The 21,049-nt window shown below is 38.3% G+C and overlaps 1 protein-coding gene across 1 annotated transcript in view; it reads left to right on the top strand.

Moving 5' to 3' along the window:
* Positions 1–2,138: 2,138 nt before the first annotated feature.
* LOC145694511 (protein rhomboid-like) overlaps positions 2,139–21,049 on the top strand; it is a 133,532-nt gene continuing 114,621 nt past the window's right edge. The window contains exon 1 of the mRNA XM_081770822.1: positions 2,139–2,963. Within this exon, the coding sequence (XP_081626948.1) occupies positions 2,667–2,963 (297 nt within the window). The 5' untranslated portion in view covers positions 2,139–2,666. The remainder of the gene's footprint in view (positions 2,964–21,049) is intronic.

Genomic DNA, 21,049 nt, shown 5'->3' with positions numbered 1-21,049 from the left:
TTTTTGGCGTTAAGGGGAGTCAGTAATCGAGTCTCCATCTTTAGTGCAATGAGACCTTAGTGGAATCCCAGGCTACATAAATAAATTTATAGTAGACAACATCGTATCCGTGAATTTTTCAGAGATTCGCCGGTTTCTTCCAACATTCCTATTCTATAAATTCTTTCATACACATTCGCCTTAATTGAACATCCGGCTCCTTTAGCCTGAAGAGCATAACCATAGGATGTAAAACAGAAAGATTTCATTTCATTTTTTAAAAACTGAGTATTTCGGAAACACTTTTTATTATTTTTTTAAATGCTTACAACTGCACACTGCAATCGAAGATCACTCAGGGGCGTAATTTGGGGAGGGAAGGAGCAATTGCCCCTCGCTCTAAGTTTGAGAATTACATATATTTTAATTCACTGTATACTGTCATAATATAGTAATAAAAAAAGACATAAAATTCTTATGTGGGTGGAAAATTTCTCCCTCCCCTGCCCAGGAGCAAAATCTCAAATGAAACTGCTGAGATCAGGACACCAGTGTTTCTTCCAGTCATGTTTTTAGGGGTTCACTGCCCCTCCCCCCGGAGGAGGCCAAAATAATACGTCTATAATATAATAAATAAAATAGTACCAGCAGTGTCTCCCCCCGGAATATAGTTTCTGAACGAAACACTGCAGGGCACAAGATCTATTCAAATGAATGAAAGAGGTTACACCTTATTTTGATTTGATTTTAATTTAGCATCCTGCTCAGCAGCGAGGCTATATGAGATATGGACTTACAACTTAACGTGGGTTCTCAACAATATGAGCTCTCTCCGAGAATCGAACCCGGATCCACCATGCCAAAGGTGTGTACGGTAATCACTTAACCACGAGGGACTTCACAGTCTATCAAAGCAGGATCTAGCAAACGGGTTGCTACTACTGGCCACTTCGTGCGTTAACAGCACCTAAAGATAAATATCGTCACATTTCAGGAAAATATTTCTTTCAAAAATCTTTGAAAATAAAGATTACAGTAGAGTTCAAATTAATGATTACAGCAGAATACAACAAGGTGAAAAAGGAAGATTTAAAAAAATATCTTGTCACATTTGAAGACCATATTAATATTACAAGATTTTTATGCACTTTTTATGGGTATATAGCTTTTGAAATAAAATCCGTTTGGGATTTTGAGTCTCTCTGAAAATCAATGGCGTATTTTTAAGTGTCTTCAAGTGTTTGTGTGCCAAAATTAACAAAGTAGAAAAGTTAATTTATTTACAAGACTATGGGAACAAGACGATTAAAAAAAAAGTGGCTAATGCATATATTTTGATACACATATATCAAAGATCATGCATATATCTTTGATTCTTGGTGGAAAAACATTGAATGCATCACAGTTTTTCGGATTCCACTGAGGCGCACACCCAGAAATTTTTGTTTGGAGGGGGCCAACCATTAAGGGGGGAGGTCCAATACTACACGGCAATTTTTCTGCTCTCGAAAAGACGATAAGTAATTGTAAAATGCTTCCATCTATATCTTCAGAAGAAAAAAATGATGGAATTAGATTGTTTTTTTTTTTTTATAAGAGAAAGAATACGGATGAAGTGTAAGATCAAATTTTCATGTTACATTAATCATTTCTCTGTTAAACAAATATAGCTTTATTACGAATGTGAAAAAAAATGTATGTTGAGTTAGGAAGTTTGATGGAGTCCAGACCCCGTGTGACTGAATATACTATGGAATCAGAAGCGTCATTTAGGGGGGAAGGGCAGGAGGGGGCAATTGCAATTGCAATTAATATACTAGTACAAAACGTGAAAGACATGTCGGTGGTGCTCTTGCCCCCCCCCCTCAAGCAAAGTCTGAAATGACGCTCCTGTATGGAATACTTTTTTAATGTTTCATTTTCTTCTTCTTCTTCTTCTTCTTCTTCTTCTTCTTCTTCTTATTATTATTATTATTATTATTATTATTATTATTATTATTATTATTATTATTATTATTATTAAATTTATTTTGAAGAGCAAGACATACACATTTATTGAAATCTGTTATAAAACAGCAGCATTTGGTTCCAGTCGGTTGGCAACATTGTCCACGAGGTTGGCGAGATCCTCCCTCTCAGCTTCCAAGGTCTACGCTTACTCGCGAAGTCGAACAACACAAAACAAGTGAGCCACGGCCAAGCGCAACGAATGAATTCACCAGACGAGAAGTCTGGTTTTCTAACCATGTGATTTGTTAAATACAAGACTGACTGCCTCTCATGTGTTGTCGGTATGGGATGCTCAGCTGACCTGAAAAACATAACGTTTTGACATGAGAACAACGTGTTGTGTGAAAACAAACTAACAAAGATGCGTGTAGTTTCTTGTTGTTGTTCCATAGTGTATTGAGAGTAAAAACTTCCGTGTGTCGTGTGACTAAATGTGTACACAACAAGCTCAACATCACACGGAGCTGTTCGCTGGTGTTTCATTCAGATAGTAATGACGTCACATGCCGGCAACAAATCAGCTGGGTTGGAGTTCGTCGCCAGAAAAAGTATACAGCATAGTAAGAACGGTTCTGGAATTGAAGTTCTAACACTAAACACGGTATTTCTACGTGGGGTAGTGATCGTAGGTGCGGTAAAGAATAAAATCTTGGGTGGGACATGCGTTTGGGTGCACAATGGCAGAAGGTGATGTGTTTTTGAAATTCGAACTGTCCGGTCGGGGCGAGGGTGGGGAGGATGCCCAGCTGATTGCAAATCCTGTCGAGCCAGAGAGGACTGAGGAGAAACTCACGCCGCGGCAAGTGACAGAGAAAAAAGTTTCAGCGATTACACGATGGCGACTGTGGTTACAGCTTATATGCCAAACGTACTTGAAACCTGCTAAAAGACCCGGCATCGTAACCCAGGCAGGTCTTGAAGAATCGTCTTCCATACAGGCCCCGTACTTTATTCTTCTCATTAGCGTTTTGGAGGTAAGTCCAATAGTTTATTTGTTTATTTATTTAATCTTTAATTGGTTAAGTCACAGTGGCGGATCTAGAAAGTAAAAACTGGGGGGGAGGCAGCCAGAACCCAAGCTGTGATAGGTATATCATGAGTTTATTACAAGCGTTCAAAAATATATAAATAATATCTTAAATTATTTTTATCACTCAAGAACTGGGAAGCCTAGGTCCTCCCCGGCGCTTGGTTAGATCCGCCACTGTTAAGTGAGCGACGTCAAGTTTAGTAAGTTAACATTCGTAAATACTTGTTTCTTCCGTCCGCTTTATAATGTTTATTTCGTTTTAGATTCCAGTTATATTCTGGAGAATAAGTTAGACTGTCTACCAAGAATCGAACCCCAAAGCATATGCGCTAAAGAGTGTTTTTGGGATTTGTGGAGCAGTGGTAGAGTATTTTCTTCTGGTGTGTGGGGTTCCTGGTTTGATTTCAGTCCATACAGGTTTTCTTTCAGAAAAAAGAATGAAATGTAAGGTGGAGGGCAAAGCCGTATTTAACATTTTTCTTGTCTCGGACTATTACAAAATTGCCACCCCTGAAATTAATAAATATCGATGTAGAATATTTGAGACAGTGAAGTGAATAATGAATATTTAAGTGAAATTGTAAAATAATAATAATAATAATAATAATAATAATAATAATAATAATAATAATAATAATAATAATAATAATAATAATAATAATAATAATAATAAAGGCCTACCTATGATGATATATTTGCTCGTACAATATTTGGTCCGAGAAAATTTGCAGCCCCCAGAAGTTGGTACCCTGGGCCATGGTCTATGTTGTTGGCTCATTCGTAAATACGACCTTGGAGCGGGGCTGTACTGGCGCATTATTTGTTAAAGGACGTGTCCTGCACAAGAGACATGTAATCGCAAAAGTTTAATCTATCTATGCTCCGAGGGACCGGATGGCCAACAGTCTCCTCTCCGCCACCCCGGAAGTATCCCAGCAATAAATACTGGGCCCTATGCAGAGTCGTTTTGACGTATGATTAACGTCATACTAAAGGCCTGACTACCGCAAGAAACAAGTTAGTTGAACTCTTTAGTATATCACTAATCACGCGTCAGAACGACTCTGCATAAGGTCTATTGAGTCTACGTGAGTTTATGGTGGAGAACATCGTATCGGGTCTCCCATTTTCTTTCGCATGCTCATTCCACCATTTCTTTAATAATTGTTTTCATTAACCTGATTTAGTGTAAAGAGCATAAGGCGAAGTTTCATTTTTTTTCTAGGATACGAGACAGATTCTTTAGTATTTTAAATTTTACATAGACCAGTTGCTTTTGTAATGTTTATGATCTGCAACTAAAGAATACGATATTTGTACATGAATTATGAAAAGAATAAAGAAGTATTATTTTTTTTTAAAAAAAAAAAAGAATTTTTCATATAGTTCATATTTCAGTTTAACGTCCCACGATTATGCCCTTTTAGGCTAAGGGAGTCGATGGTTAAGGTAAATCAATGATTATTGAAGAATTGGTGGACTGGAAGGAAACGGGAGTACCCTGAGTAAACCCACGAACACGTGGTTGTCCACCACAAGCTTACTTGGTCGGGGATCGAACCAGGGACCCCACGCACGAGAAATAAGTGCTCTACCACTGAGCCACCATGGCCCAGAAGAGCTCTTTTAGTTTCACCTCTCACGGATACGGTATGGCTTGTGTCCTAAAGAGACGCTGATGAGAATGAATGAAATGGTGGAATGAGAAAGTGGGAGAAAACGAGAGAACCCCGAGAAAACAAGCACACGGGGTTTGACCACCACAGAGTCCACTATCGAACCTGGGATTTCATGCACCAGAAGTAAACGGTCTACCGCTGTGGGGAAGTTAATATGTACAATTTTTCCTTCATAATTCCCTTGTGCCTACATATCGTCCCTCTCGAGACTAGGGGATGCGCATGAGACAAGATTTATGGCTGTCTCGTCTCGAAAATGCGCTGTAAAAGTGATGTCTCGACTCGAAAAATGTATATTTTTCTATTGGAAGAGCCGTGTCTCGACTCGAATTTTGTCAGAAAAATCTTTTCTCGACTCGTCTCGTGCGCATCCCTACTCGAGACAAAAGGGCGTATCTCATTTTCTTAATTTTCCAGGAGAGAAGTTTAAACTTTCTCATTATTTATTCTATCGTCTTATTTTAAAAGTTCTTTTGATATCCTTCGTGTTAGGTATGTAACTTAACAGTTCAAATGAAATTTTGACAGAACACTATAAAATAAACTTATGATAACATCTTTACACTTGTCTCCTGGAAAAGTTGAAAAAATGAGATACGACCCTTTGTCTCTAGTGGGACGATATGGTTGCCTTACGTACCTTTGGTGTGTGAGATCCGGGTTCGATTCTTGTTGGGAGCCTATGTGGTTCGAACCTGAAGTTAAGTTGTAGGTCTACGTCTAAGACGACATCTCATAAATATACGTTAAATTGCAAGCCAACGAACCAACCAAATTTTGCCTTCAAAAGATCCATGTTCAGACCAAGATTCGAACATACGATGCTGCACTGTATGAGTGAAAATACAAACAACTGATCCATAATTTAATTTATTCAACTTAAGAGATTCTGACATAATCAGAATCTCTGACAATTTTCTGAAGAAATTAAGAGTTGAAAATGCTCAAAGAGCATTGCCAGAACGAACTTAAAAAATAATTATTTTTTCGAAATTTATACGAAATTCTATATTAAATTTTCTTTGATTAAATTCAGTAGATAATACACTTACATATTTGGAACTTACGTATTAGGGGATCTATTGAATTAGCTATATTGTGCTGTCACCTTTTATCACCGTATATATATATATATATATACTGAAAATGCAGATATAACCAGTGGTCACCGGTTACTGTTTGTTTTTTAAAAAATGTTCACCTTCTTTTTAGGTATTGATCAATCTCCCGAAATGGGAACTTTTTTGGCCAATATCTCGGGAACAGTAAGAGTGACGCGAAAAAAAATGCATCATTTCTTTCAAATAGTAAATTTCTATCAGAATTTTGTCTGTTGTATATTTAAAGTCACTTTGTATTTTATTTTAATCCTTTGTACAGAAGTGTACGGAAATTTCCAGTTCATGTTCTTGTCGGATTTTTAGTGAACGAATACAATCAGTCGCGTACGCAGGAATTGATTTCGGGAGTGAACCAAAGCTTTTCGGGGCCGCTTTTACATTAGATTAAATTTACAAAAAATTCGGGATTTCGGAAGGAGAAAGTCTGGATCCACCAGGACCCACCTCCTACGTCCGTCCCTGAACACAACTACTTGAAGGATTTACTTGAAAAGATTTTGTATTCTATTTTCGTTTGATTCCACTCACAGCCAACAGGATGCGTTAGGGAAGAGGCAGAAAATGTGAAATTAAGCAAGGACACACACACACACTGTCTCCTGGGGAGGCGGTTAATTAGTGATAAAGTGCTCACTTCTAGTGCAAGGGGTACTTTGTTCGATTCCGGATAATGTAAGATGTAGTGGACTGCATCAGCAACGTGTCTATAGCTTTCCCAGGAATTCTCCTGTTTCCTTCAGCAATCCACCTCTAATTAACTGCTGCATGCTCTTAACGCATACTAATTTATTTGATTTCCTTTGAAACATTATATGACGTAATTGGCAGCGAAAGTATCAGTTCCGCGTTCTCTCTAGTTCCTTCATTCCTGTGATTCTGTAAAAGTCGCTATAGAAGAATGATTAATGAAGGCGGATTATTATCAAAGAATTGGTGAAATGAAAATGTGGGAGAAAGCGGAGAATCCAAAGGATCCTACGGACATATAGGCTCGCAATCCGAGGGGGCTAGGGGGCCTGGTCCCCCTAAACTTTTCATGGGCCCTTCAGATCTAAATACAAAATGCACAATTTAGATATTTGTAAAAGAAATTTTAATGTCTTGGCCCCCTCTAACATATTCATAGCCCCCCGTTTCTCTGTGGCTGGTTACGGGTCTGCGGAGATGATGATGTCCACCACAAACTAACGTAGTCTGGATAGAGCCAGTAACCACTGGCAAAAGAGGTGATCACACAGCCATTGAGCCATATATCCATATATATATATATATATATATATATATATATATATATATATATGAAATCTATATATATATATATATATATATATATATATATATATATATATATATATATATATATATATATATATATATATATATATATATATATATATATATATATGAAATCTAGATATCCATAAACTTGGGACTCTTAAGATCTTATTATATTTCCAAGAGGATAACCGTCTAAATTCAGTGGCTTCTTCTGAATAATTATTTATTTGGCTGCTGACTTTTGCACTTCCTTGCAGCTTGTACTGATTTGGATCACGAAAACTGTTTTACGTTTGTAAGATAAACAACACATTAGAAATGAGCGTTGGTTTGAAAGTATTGTTTATCGTTATATTAGAAGACATTTAGTTGAATCATACGTGATCAACATATCGTTTTCCATCGCAATCAACGTGGCTGTTTAGACCGGAGAGCGCTGCCTCTTAATTAAAGGACAATTTTCAGTTACTTAGCAATGCCAAGCCAATGCTAAGAATTATATGCTTTTATCGTGAGTAAAACCAGGCTGGGTTCTAACCAACCATTTGGCTGAACGGAAGTTTTTACAATTGACCACTGGTCTAGATCAATCATTTTCTAACCTCACAATATTGCTCAGATTGACTGATCTCTTAATTTGTGGTATGCGAGTTCCTAACCTGTGATAATGTTTTCTTAAATGTTTAACGTAAACAGGATGTTCGGAAAGACTTTCCCTGGGCAGGGTTTGAACCAAGGATCTTATAAAATAGAGGATCTGCTCTTACAACAAAATCTTGAAGCCATACGTCACAGTTTCGCCACCCCTACTCTGCCCACTCCGCCCAATAAGATCGCAATGTTTTGAGCCAACAATCATGGCGGAAACGAAAATAGCCAATCAGACGATGGCGGAAACGAGAATAGCCAATCAGACGTGCCGATGCTCGGTTGTTTTTTGGCTTCATCGATTTAATAGGATGACAATACATATGGACAGATCCTCTACTTATAACATCCTTGGTTTGGATTCACGCCAAAAGCAATATGCATTACTAGCTCGTGCTCTAATATGCCCAGCCACGAGGACCGATAGCAGTTGGCGTTTGATTTGTGGCATATGTATGGCCCGTGGCGAGAAACGGATAACGTCAACCAATCAGAACCGTATATTTAGTTCATATGACTAGTGTCGAGGGTAATTAACATATATGTGGTGTACATGTGCATCCATGTTGGTTAATATCATGTTTTTGTGTGGTAATTGATTTCAAAAGTATTTGGTGTTTCGAAAACCTTGTATATGTAAAACTACTGAGAATTCAAACCAATGACCTCTGTCTTATGGTTACAAAAAACAAATATTTAATTAAATAGATAATGAACAAAAATAAAATAAAAAATAAAGCCTCAAAGAGTTAGAGAAGTCTCGTATTCTTTGACCAGAGAAGCTTCATGGGAATTCCCGCTCCACACGCGAAAGGGATTCCGCAGCGCAACCATTGACAAAGCCAGGTTGCTAACGTAACCAGGATAGTGGAAGGGCGTCTCCGCTTCACCTGTCATGGAAACAGGAGAGCAGCATCCCACGGTTCATTGGAGAGAGCTCGGATAACCTTTTCATTGTTGCGGTGGAAAAACATTATCAAATAAATCAATACACAAGAGTGGTTCGTTGAAAATAACACCAACAATATGATCGTAGGGGTTTTATCAGTTACATTTTATTGAATTGATAAATCCAGATAAAATTAAAATGCCAACTGAAGAAGTACCAATAATTCTATATAAAACTGGAAACGAGAGAATTTTTTTTTAGAGATTTTAAGACAAACAACCATCTTAGATGAACGTTTGGATTCTGTCGTGGCCCAGTGGTATGATGTTTATCTTGGGAGAACAGTGCGCTGTGAATTTGATTGGAGCTTCGGTTGTTGAAGGCTGCTTGTGTATGAATTTTATCGTTATGGTTTACCCCATAAGAATAAATTTAACTTTTTTTTAACGGTATCTCATGTAAAGACCTCTGACCTCTGTAATGATATACTAACTAACTAACTAACTAACTCTATGGCCTATGGAACCCGGAGGTTCAGTGCCGCGTTCACAAAAGCTCTCCACTGACTTCTATCCTTAGCTAATTGGATCCAGTTTCTACTTTGTATTCCTATCTCTGCGAGATCCATCTTAATATTATCCTCCCATCTGCGCCTAGGTCTTCCTAATGGTCGTTTTCCTATGGGTCTACCAGTCAAGACTTTGAAAGCGTTTCTACTGTCTTCCATTCTAGCTACATGACCTGCCCACCTAAGCCTCCTAGACTTGACGACCCTAACAATGTTGGGTAAACCGTATAAACTATGTAGTTCCTCGTTATGGAGCTTCCGCCATTCCCCATTCTCGTTCCTCTTGGGTCCGAATATTCTTCTCAGGATCCTGTTCTCAAATACTTTCAGTCTATGTTCTTCCCTCAGAGTAAGCGACCATGTTTCGCAACCATACAGAACAACAGGCATGATTATCGTTTTATATATTTTAAGCTTCAAATTCCTCGACAGAATTCGCGACGACAAGAGATTTTGAACCGAGTAGTAACACGAATTCCCTGCTTTTAGTCGACATTTAATGATATACAGTATTTTTAATTAGATTATGCGTGGTAAGTGTTTTGACTGTTATTTCTGACCTTTGGCACCCGCAATCTGCTGTTATTCCGTTAAGAATCCTCATCCCGGTGAAATTAAAATACCGCTAATTTTACAGTAATTGTGTGATATCTTCAAATAGATACAAGATCATTCAAATATGAAACAAGGGCGCCCTAGACAATATTATTTTGCGTGAGGTACCGTTATCACAAGTCACCTAGTGGCTTTCCGTTTTCAGCTGTTTAGAAACGCGAAAATAAAAGCCGATTTTCAAAATGGTTCGAAATCGAAAGCAGATAAGTGAGTCGTAATAACGGTATCTCATGTAAAATAATATTGTCTAGGGCGCTCTTGTTCTATATTTCGATTATCTTTTATCTATTTGAAGATATCACATAATTACTGTAAAATTAGCGGTATTTTAATTTCGCCGGGATGAGGCCTCTGAAATAGTTCTTCAGATGATATGTGTAACAACCCAAAACTGCTAACTAGAGCTAGAGGTCCCTAATTCGATTCCAGGCCATATAAGTTTGTGGTGAAGAACATCACGATGCATGAATTATCTCGAGGTTATTCCATTTCCTCCAACTTGTTCATTCTACCAATTCTTTTATCATTAACTTGCATTAATCATTCCTCGTCTACTCGAGAAACTTTCCTCGTCTCGTCTCAAAATATTCTCGTCTCGTTTTATAAATATCTGGACAAAAATTTGGCCCTGATTTATTTCTCAGTTTCATCTAAAAGTTATCAGAATCCTTTTGCGCCACGAGAGGTCTACCCAAAGGTGTGATATAACAACATTTAAACCAAAATTTGTTGTTGGAATATATTGTGAGACTTTGCATATCTTTTAATGCTGATAAATGCTATTCATTATGTTCTTATGATCACATTATTAATTTATAGTTTTTATAACATGAATCATGTAATACAAAAACAATGTTTGAGATCTAACACATGGGGGATGAACTAGTGTTTGATTCGACAAAAGTTTTGGGACTGTGATGATTCTGTGGTAGAGCGTTCACTTCTGGTGCGTGGTGTTCCTGGTTCGATCCCAGCTCGCGCCAAAATGGCCTTCGTGGTGAGCAAACACTGTGTGCGTAGCTTTTTTTGTTTTTTTTTTTTTCAGGGATCTCCTACTCTCACCATTTTATTCATTCTCATCATCACCATTCTGTTTAGCTTACACGACATAACCGTGGAACGTACAACTGAAATTTTAAATTTTATTTCCATAAGTTTTTAGTCACTTCTCGAATTTAAAAATAGGTACTTTTCGTCTTGTTTTTTAGACTAAAAATTTTTAGTCTCACCGGCAACACATCTTTAAAAATGATCTTCCTACACGTTCACTTACTACGTGTAACACAGTAAAACGTGTCTTTTTCCAAAAATTCCAAATTTTGGAGTTTTCGGTTGATCATTGCTAACTAAATAGTCCTATTAAGTCAATATTTTTTGGGAAAATGAAGAACTAAATCAATATTAGGGTTCATTCAAAGGTGAAACGTTCTGCAACATTACGTGTCCGATTAGTCACCAGACCTCGAACATAATGTGAAGCAATTTTCCGTTACCATGACAACCGTCGTGTCTCGTTTTCTCGCCTTCTATTTTTTTTTATATCATTATTGCGAAAACCAGCATTAGCGGTTCTGTGGTGTGGCAAAAGAAACGATACAATACAAAAAAAAAAAAAAAAAAAAAAAACTCGTACGGTATATAGCGGTGCTTTCTTCTGCAAACAAGACATTTCTAGGATTTCTTGCGTACACAATAGATTAACCCATCATCTAATAGAATGGATTGCAGAAACACTTCTAAATCACTTGATTAGAACAAGGGTATTTGTGAACACCAATTACCGGTACTTTAGAACGTAATTGAGTGACAAATAAACAACATCGAGAGAGGTTGAGCGAATTGTGTTGGGATTCTGTTTGCAAAGCTCTAAAGTTTACAGAGTTTTGAAGTATTATTGAAGAGCATTCAAGCTTGAAATTTTGCGAATTTTCTTCTTTGTCTACCGTAAATTATCTTAAGATGCCCCATCACAGCGAAATTAAAATACCGCTAATTTTACAGTAAGTATGTGATATCTTCAAATAGATAAAAGATAATCCAACAATGGAACAAGCTAGCTAGACAATATTATTTTACATGAGATACCGTTATCACAACTCACTTATCTGCTTTCGATTTCCGGCCATTTTGAAAATTAGGCATTTATTTTCGCATTTCTATATGACTGAAAACGGAAGGCTACTATGTGACTCGTGATAACGGTACCTCATGCAAAAGAATATTGTCTAGCGCGCTCTTGTTCCACATTTTGATTATCTTTTATCTATTTGAAGATATCACATAATTACTGTAAAATTAGCGGTATTTTAATTTCGCAGTGATTAGGCCTCTTAATTGACGTAATTGAATACAAGCGTCTTCTTTACGTTTTAGCCATGCGATTTACATGAGAAATTGTTTATCTGTTTCTTTTGAAATGAACGTGTGTTTTAGTTGTTTGATTTAACTATTTTTTTTTCTTTTCGATTCGATTTAAAATGTCCCTTACTTCAAGAAAATCAAATTTTGTTATCATAATTTTATTACCTAACTAGCTGAAATGACCGTTTTTTTTTTTTTATTCGCACGGGGAAAATATTATTTGAACTCCTCTTAGGATACACATAGAGGATGAAATTGGTCGTAAACTGCATCTGGATTGTAACTATTCATCTCAGCAACCCCGAAAGCTATAACTTTGAGACTAATATCGGTTGTTTTCGATTATTTTTACGTGCCACCCCTTGCTACCCCACTTTATGCCAATGTAGTGGGCGCCGCGTAGTGTAATCGCTAACGCTCTCGTCTTTGATGAGAGTGGTCCGGGGTTTGATTCCCGGTGGAGACACTCGGTCGAAAAAGTGTTAAAGCTTTTTCAGGGCCAGCCATCCTGAATGAGGTTTTCCTGAATCACACTAAGCAAAGGCCGGGATGGTACCTAACATTCAGGTCCCAGAGCGCTTCCTTCCTTCCCCAATCCTTTCTTCCTTCCCTTTCCTCGGATACGAGTGTGATCGCCGAGGGACGTCATTCCTCATACGTGACGGGCTAACATGGCCATAGATAACGAAAGCCCAGCAATCTAATTCCTAATCCTAATCCTAGTAACGGGCTAACATGGCCATAGATGCCGAAAACCCATAATTCCTAATCCTAATCCTATTGACGGGCTAACATGGCCATAGATGCCGAAAGCCCAGAAATCTAAGTCCTAATCCTAATCCTTCATGTTGATCGGCATCTGCAGTGTCACTATTCATCTCACCCCATCTTATGCCGATTGGTGTGAATTTGGATTTAATCGACATCTACAATGTCACTATTCATCTCACTCCGCCTCATGCCAATGGATGTGAGTTTAGACTTAAATGGCATCTGCAGTGTCACTATTCATCTCAGTTACCCGAAAACTATGGATTAGGCACTTAATATTGGTCGTTTTCAACTATTTTTTTTAAAATCCTCGCCCATTTTCTCCCTTTGCCGAAAATGTGTTAAAAACTTAAGTTGGGCCAGGGTCCACTCATGTATATTAAAAGTAATCAAAATTGATGCCGCGGGCTCTGAGGAGTTAAATATCAAACATCGGTACATTCATTTTTGTTTGTATAGAAAATCAAATTTAGGTTAAGTACTATTAAAAACCGAACCATTGGCGTAACAGCCTTTTGTGGGCCTGACCCACTCCAATGCCATCTGTTAGCAACCGGCTGTACTACGTTAAGCTTAGCGACGAACACATGGTCGCACTGTCTCTAACAGAGCTTTCTAAATTTAGTGGTAGTCACGTCTTTTATTCACGTGACTCCTCCTCAGTTTGCTTCACGACGCTGGGTGAACGCCGAAAATTGGGAAGCACCAGCCGGGAATTGAACCTGGAACCACACGGAGTTGAGTCCAACGTTTTAACCACTTGGCTACGGAGTCTCTTGTTAAGTAATGAGACATTTATAAATACTGAAAATTCATTTAAAGTTCCAGTTCATTTCGAAGAAAACAGAAATATAATTTCTCATTATAAACCAATAGATTTAGAAACAAAGATGGCGTAGATACTCAACACCATTAGTGAAATGAAATCCGTTAAATACCCGTGAAATAAAATCCGTTAATTTCAGAGTGAAATGATATCCGTTAAATATGGAGCAAAATAAAAAAACATTGAATACAGAGTGAAATGAAACCCGTTAAATACAGAGTGAAATGAAATCCGTTAAATAAGAGTGAAATAATATCCGCTAAATATAGAGTGGCGTGAAAACTGATAAATGCAGAGTGAAATGAAATCTATTAAATAAAGAGTGAAATGAAATCCGTTAAACATAGAGTAAAATGAGATCCGTTAAATATAGAGTGAAATGAAATGCGTTAAATACAGTGTGAAATGAAACCCGTTAAATACAGAGTGAAAGGAAATCCGTTAAATACAGAGTACTGGATTGTTAGTTTAGCGTCCGTTTCAGCAGACAGGCTATATGAGACGTGGATCTACTGACTAACGTGCAATCCGAACATGAACCCCCCTCCCGGAATCAAATCCTGGTCTCCCACGCAAAAGGCGCATACGCTAACCACTTAGCCACAAAATACAGAGTACAATGAACTCCGTGGAATACAGAGTGAAACGAAATCTTCTAACGTAAAATCATGGGTGTCCGCAGATTTTATTTTATTTTATTTTTATTTATTTATGTTTTTTTTCATGAAGGCTAAGTTTCTCGATCTTTGCTTTTCATTTTTGAAAATTATTTATGCGCATTTAGCATACAAAACTCAGATCCGGATAGGGGAAAGGAAGGGAAGATAGGAATAGGATTATGACTGATTGAATGGAATTAGTACAGAACAGAATCCAACTGCGGGTTTTGTTTCTTGTCTTTTTGAACCTACAGTGAATGTAAAAAGTATTCATACACCTTGGAAAATGGTAACATGTAACATATCACGGTGAACAAACACCAGTTGAATTGAAAATTTGTATTTAATTTTTTCAAGTGTAGGAAATATAACACAAAAATATACTGATATGAAACAAATTGGGACTGTAGGAAACAAAGAAGCTACTATTCGTGCAGAAAATTTAAAAAGGTTGTGAAAAGAAAGAAATATCAATCAACAAAAAGTATTCATACACTTCACTTAGTGCCTTTGTTTTCGTCATATTGGGCTATTTTAGTAGTTTATAGGATATCCTTTTGCTGCTATAATAGTTTTAATACGCTTTGGCTTTGACGCTACCAAATCTTTGGTCTTTGATGAGGGATTTTTCTGCAAGTCTTGCTTATTGGAAATCGGTCGTTTTCTAATATGTTTTGTCAACTTGGTCCAATAGATACTCAATTGGATAAATGTTGAGGGATTGGGGAGGTGTTGGCATCTACTTTGGCGCATTGCACAAGATCCGAAGGCGTGTGTTTAAAGTGGAATGTTTTGGATCATTGTTCTGCATTAATATGAAGTTATATCTAAAGCCCATTTGTTCAGCAGATAAATGGGGTTCGATTTTAAAATGTCAATGTAGTGATGATGGTTCATCGTACCATCTATAAAATACAAGGACCCTACACCTGAGGCACTCATACACCCCCCAAATCATAATAGAACCACCACCACGTTTCACTGTGAGTTTCAGGTTTTGTTTTTAAAACTCTGGATTATTTCGCCTCCACTCAATGGTTCGTCCATCCGATGCAAATATGTTGAATTTGCTTTCATCCGTAAATATCACACAGTTCCAGAATTCTTATGGTATATTTCAGTGCGCTTTGGCAAATGTTAACGTTTTTCTCCTATTGACTTCATTCACAAAATATTTTCTTTGAGCTACCCGACATGAAAGAAGCGCTTTCTCACGTAATTGCGAATGATAGAATGTGAGACATGCACTTTAAATTCATTATAAAGCTCACTTGTAAGCTCTGGCACACTCAAACGTGGATGCTTTTTTTATTTTTCGAACCATCAATGACTGCCAATGCGTATTTAATTTCACTGACGACCTGTTCTAGGTGCGTTTTTCAACGTTTTTCTCTGTCTCGTTCTATTAGTAACACTTTGAATAGTTCCTCTAGGACTACCAACAATGCTTGCAATTTATGAAAGTAATTTACACTAATTATGCAGACGAATTATAATTCATCGTTCCTCTTCTGCAATTTTAGGACCTTTATGCCCCATACTGCCGCACTCTCAAACTCCGCGGTAACGTTGTAACCTGAATGCATTGCACGGGAATGTAGAGCAAACTAGAGTGCCTTCACATGCCCGTCATTCGTTTCTGTACACGGAGAGTGAAGTATTCATGTGAGAGTTCTGGTACTACTGTATGAATACTTTCTGCGCATGGATTATCATACCTTTTCCATTTTTGTCTCTGTAAACCAAGATCGGAATAGCATTTGTTGTTTATACTCCCCCCAAGTTTTCCTTTCGGAACACCTTTTCTTAATCACCCAGTGAAATGGACCTACATATCATAGAAGCGGAATAAAACCTCATTCTTTAAAAAAAATATTGCCTGTATGAATACTTTTTACACTCACTGTACAAGTAAGTTCCTTAAGCCATAGTGTTAGTTAGCAGTTGACCCTGAGACTCGACTATTCCAACTTCTGTATGCGAAAGGGTTTCCTTCAGCATTTCGAGCAGCTGCAAAGTTGAAAATTTGTTTCCCGTTCGATTTTTTTTTTTCGTTTTTTCAGTTTGGAAAAGAAAAAAAAAGTCCAATAAATCTAATGGAGCTGTGAAGAAAAATGAATGGGTGACTTGGGTAAGCTTATCGTCGCAAGAGCAAGGCGTAATGAAGGGAATATGAGAAGCATAAATCTTTTTATTTGAGGGAGGGTGAAAACGATTCTGCGAAGTTATTAGCAATGTCTGTAGGGGTTGCAGTCAAAGGAGAGTTAACCCTCAACAGTGGAAGAATGTTTTTAACCCCTCTTTTCTCGACACATGCACTTTGGCTTCAGAAGATGGGAAATAGTGCTTACACTTTACAACAGGAAGTGACACATTAACAAGCTATGGAAGACTCAAACCAATCTCTTTGTTATTATTGACTTTTCTAGTTGTGTAATGACTATTCGTTTCTTTTCTTATTGGATTGTAATTAACATTTGGGAGTGGAAATATTGGTATAGTCTTAGGTGTTCCTGAAAATGTAGTGTCTACTTTAGAATCCGTTTAGGCTATGGAAGAAGAATCATAATTGAAAGTTAACTATTATGGAAGAATTGGTGTAATTAGAAATGAAATGAAATTTTTGAGTTTTACGTCCCACGGTTATGCCGGTTAGGCTAAAGGAGACGGTGATGATGAGAAATGAATGAAATAGTGGAATGAAGAAAGTGGGAGGAAATGAGAGAACCCCGAGAACACCCATGCACATGGTGTTTGTCCACCACAAAGTTCACGTGGCGGGAGCAGGGTTTGAACCCGGGACCCCAAGCACCAGAGGTGAACACTCTACCACTGAGCCACCGCGGCCCGGTGGAATTAGAATGTGGGAGCATTTTGATTTGATTAGATTAGATTAGAGTGCCCTTCAGCAGCGAGACTATATGAGATGTGGACTAAGAGTTTAATGTGGGATTCGAACCACATGAGCTCCCACCGGGAATCGGTCCCGGGTTTCCGGCACCCAAGACTCACATATTGCCATGAGGAAGCTCCAGAATATGGGAGGAAACGGAAGAATCTCGAGGAATTCTACGAATATGATGTTATCCAAAACAAACTCAGAAGGCGTGGAATCAGACCAGAGCGCTATACCAACTGAGCTCGCTGTTCCCGTTAGATATTGTCATCAGCAAAAATGGTATACAAACTGTAGTTGTCAACGAGACGAGACGAGACGAGACGAGATGGATATACTCTCCAAGAATAGACATTATTTTTAGACACCTTTCAGAGATGGTACAGTATCAGTTCCTGTCTTGTATGCAACCTTGCTCATTTCGTAGACAAGGGATTACATTGGCAACTCTTGAAAGAACTTAACTATTTGAACATGGTAAATTTAGCGTTAGGTTAGTGCAAATGAAATGTCCATTTTTGGCGTCTGGTAGGAAAACTTACCTCAGCAACATAACACAGGGATGGACTAAGTTTAAGCATTTAAACTTTGTATATGTTCGGCAAACAAGCTTGAAATGTCCAAACAGTCAAGAGAGAGTGCGTTGTTGAACATGGTCGTATGAGGGTGCACTATAGAGAACACATAACTATCTTTAATTTTTCTTTACAACTTCAAATTGGAACATTCTACCCGACAAACCTAGAAAGAAGAAAAAACAGAGCATTTTGAGCCAGGAATGGCGACTGATCGCACCATTCCGATTGGTGTACGAAATTTCGTTCCGATGATACAACATTGCAAAGTAAGTTCCATGTGTGTATACAATGGCGGCTCTATGGGGGCTATAGGGGCTATAGCACCCCCCTGTACGCTGAGGTATACACTGGATAAAACGGCAAAATGTGGTTTAGCCCCTCCCTTGATCATATCATGGATCCGCCCCTGTGTGTATATATAGAAACCAGAATCATTTTGGGATGAACTCAGGAACAGCATGCTGGCAGACCCTTGAAAAAAAAAGTTTGTACTATTTAAACAAGTAATACATACATCATACAACTATTGGAAAAGAGTTTGTATCATCATAGACGAGTTAGGCATACACTATACCATACAGCAGTCGGAAAAGACTCCGTACTATTACAGATGAGTTAGGCATATACCATACCATTGTCGGAAAAGAGTTCGTACCATTACAGACGAGTTAGGCATATACCACACCACCGTCGGAAAAGAGTTCGTACCATTATAGACGAGTTAGGCATACACCATACCACTGTCGGAAAAGAGTTCGTACCATTACAGATGATTTAGGCATACATCATACTCCTGTCGCCTAGAATTAGCGACTTTCTCCTCCCCCTATATTAGCAACACTGATTTATGAAAGTGAATGGTTGTGAAAGAGTTGGTGGAATGAGAATGAGGGAAGAAAGGGACTTCCCCAAGAAAATTCATGAACATGACGTTATTGACCATAAACTCACATCTCCTGAGAACGAACCAGAGACTAACATCAGAGGTAGTTGCTTTACCATTAAATCACCGTATCTCCTCCACAAAATTTAGTTTTAATATGTGTGTTTGAGTTTTAAAAAGTCAGTTATTTTATTATTTTAAATCAGAAATCATATTCTATTTGGTCTAGGAATTAATTCGTGCGGTTGGTACGCACACATTGAAGCTGTAGTACAAACACAAAATACATAAATACCTTAAGAAAAATATTGTCCATCGCTAGCCACCACTTTCGCCCATCTGTCAGGCAATGTACGGATTCCGTGGCGAAAGAAGTCCTCATCCTTGGAAGCGATCCAGTCAGAGACCCATGTTTCGATATCTTCTGAAGAAGTAAACCGCTGTCCAATCAAATCGTTGTTCATGCAATGGAACAAGTAGTAGTCCGAAGGAGCAACGTCTGGTGAATACTGCGGGTGGGGTAAAACTTCCCATCCGACATTTTCTAAATAGGTTTTGACCGGTTTTGCGACATGTGGGGGAGCGTTATCATGTTGAACAATAAGTTTATCATGTCTGTTCTCCCATTCTGGTCGTGTTCTGGCCAGAGCTTGCTTCAAACGCATTAATTGTCGTCGATAACGTTCTCCATTCATAGTTTCACCCGGTTGCAGCAGCTCATAGTACACCACACCTTTCATATCCCACCATATGCACAGCATAACCTTTGCACAGTGAATATCTCGTTTTGGTTGTGATGGACCTGGTTCACCTGGTTTCACCCAGGCCTTTTTTCGTTTAGGGTTCTCGTAATGGATCCACTTCTCATCACCCGTAATAATTCGATGCAGAAACCCCTTTCTGCTCTGTCGTTGAAGCAGCAATTCGCAAATGGTTTTTCGTCTTTCAACGTCTCTGTCTTTCAATTCATGTGGAACCCAATGTGACATCTTTTGAATCATTCCCATGGCTTTCAAGCGTTTGGAGACTGTTGTTTGATCAACGCCTAATGCTGCTGCAAGTTGTTCCTGCGTTTGACACGAATCCTGCTCGAGCAATGCTGTCAATTCTTCGTCTTGAAATTTTTTTGGCTGTCCAGCTCGCTCTTGGTCTGCCAAGCCGAAATCACCACTTCTAAACCGTGCAAACCACTTCTGACACGTTCGCTCAGCTAGAGCATGGTCACCATACACTTCCACCAAAATACGATGACTTTCAGTCGCACTTTTCTGCATGTTAAAGTAATGCAGCAGGACACCCCGCAAAAACACTTTATCAGGTACAAATTGCGCCATGTTCACTTAACTACAAACTGGTGTTGTTGACGCTTTAATCCACTGCCCTATACTACGAACGATACGCGATGACAGGGGTTTGCAACACATGTGTGGATACACGGAACTGTGGGACGCTCCGTTCGTTGCGCCATCTCTTGTCCACCCGCACGAATTAATTCCTAGACCAAATATATTTTAAAATAGAGAAAAATTGTGTTAAAACGAGTCTGTTCATTCAAAGTTACCATTCACTTACAGCAAATGTGGCCGTTATATTACCATTCACTTACAGTAAACGTGGCGGCTTATTACCATTCACTTACAGCAAGTATGGCAACTGTATTATCTTTTACTTAAAGCAAGTGTGGTGGCTATATTATAATTTACTTACAGCAAGTGTGGCGGCTGTATTACCATTTAGGCCTACTTATAGCAAGTATGGCGACTGCATTTATCAATCACTTCCAGCAAGTGTGGCGGCTGTATTATTCACTTATACCCTACAGCAAATGTGGCAGCTGTATTATATTTGACGTGATTCACGGAGTTAAAATACACTGAACGGGATAAAATGGGGGAGAGGCACTGAATAATAATAATAGATGTTTTCTTTTAATCAACAGCCAGCCAGCCCTCTCACTTTCAATATTACTTAATTTCATATGGCATATACTGCATTCATGCTAATCGTATTTTATACTCTTTCCGTGTTTTATCTATCTGAACAACAATAATACGAAGTCCCCCCAATTTAAGCTTTACGTTTCCTAGTATTTGACGGACGAATCAGGAGATAAAATGATAGATCATATGCGAATTCACAGCTGGGCGGGTTCCGGGCGGGGAAGGAGAAACTGATTAATAATTCCAAACACGCGAAATTGCCTGCAAAGTAACTGCTCGCTCTTACACTGTTGTGATGCTCAGATTGCTTTCAAGTAT

Source organism: Thermobia domestica, chromosome 9, assembly GCF_964235325.1.
Source record: "Thermobia domestica chromosome 9, izTheDome1.hap1.1, whole genome shotgun sequence".
Lineage (NCBI taxonomy): Eukaryota > Metazoa > Arthropoda > Insecta > Zygentoma > Lepismatidae > Thermobia > Thermobia domestica.
Note: the sequence above shows the minus strand (reverse complement) of the source record. Positions and strands in the feature narration are given on the sequence as shown.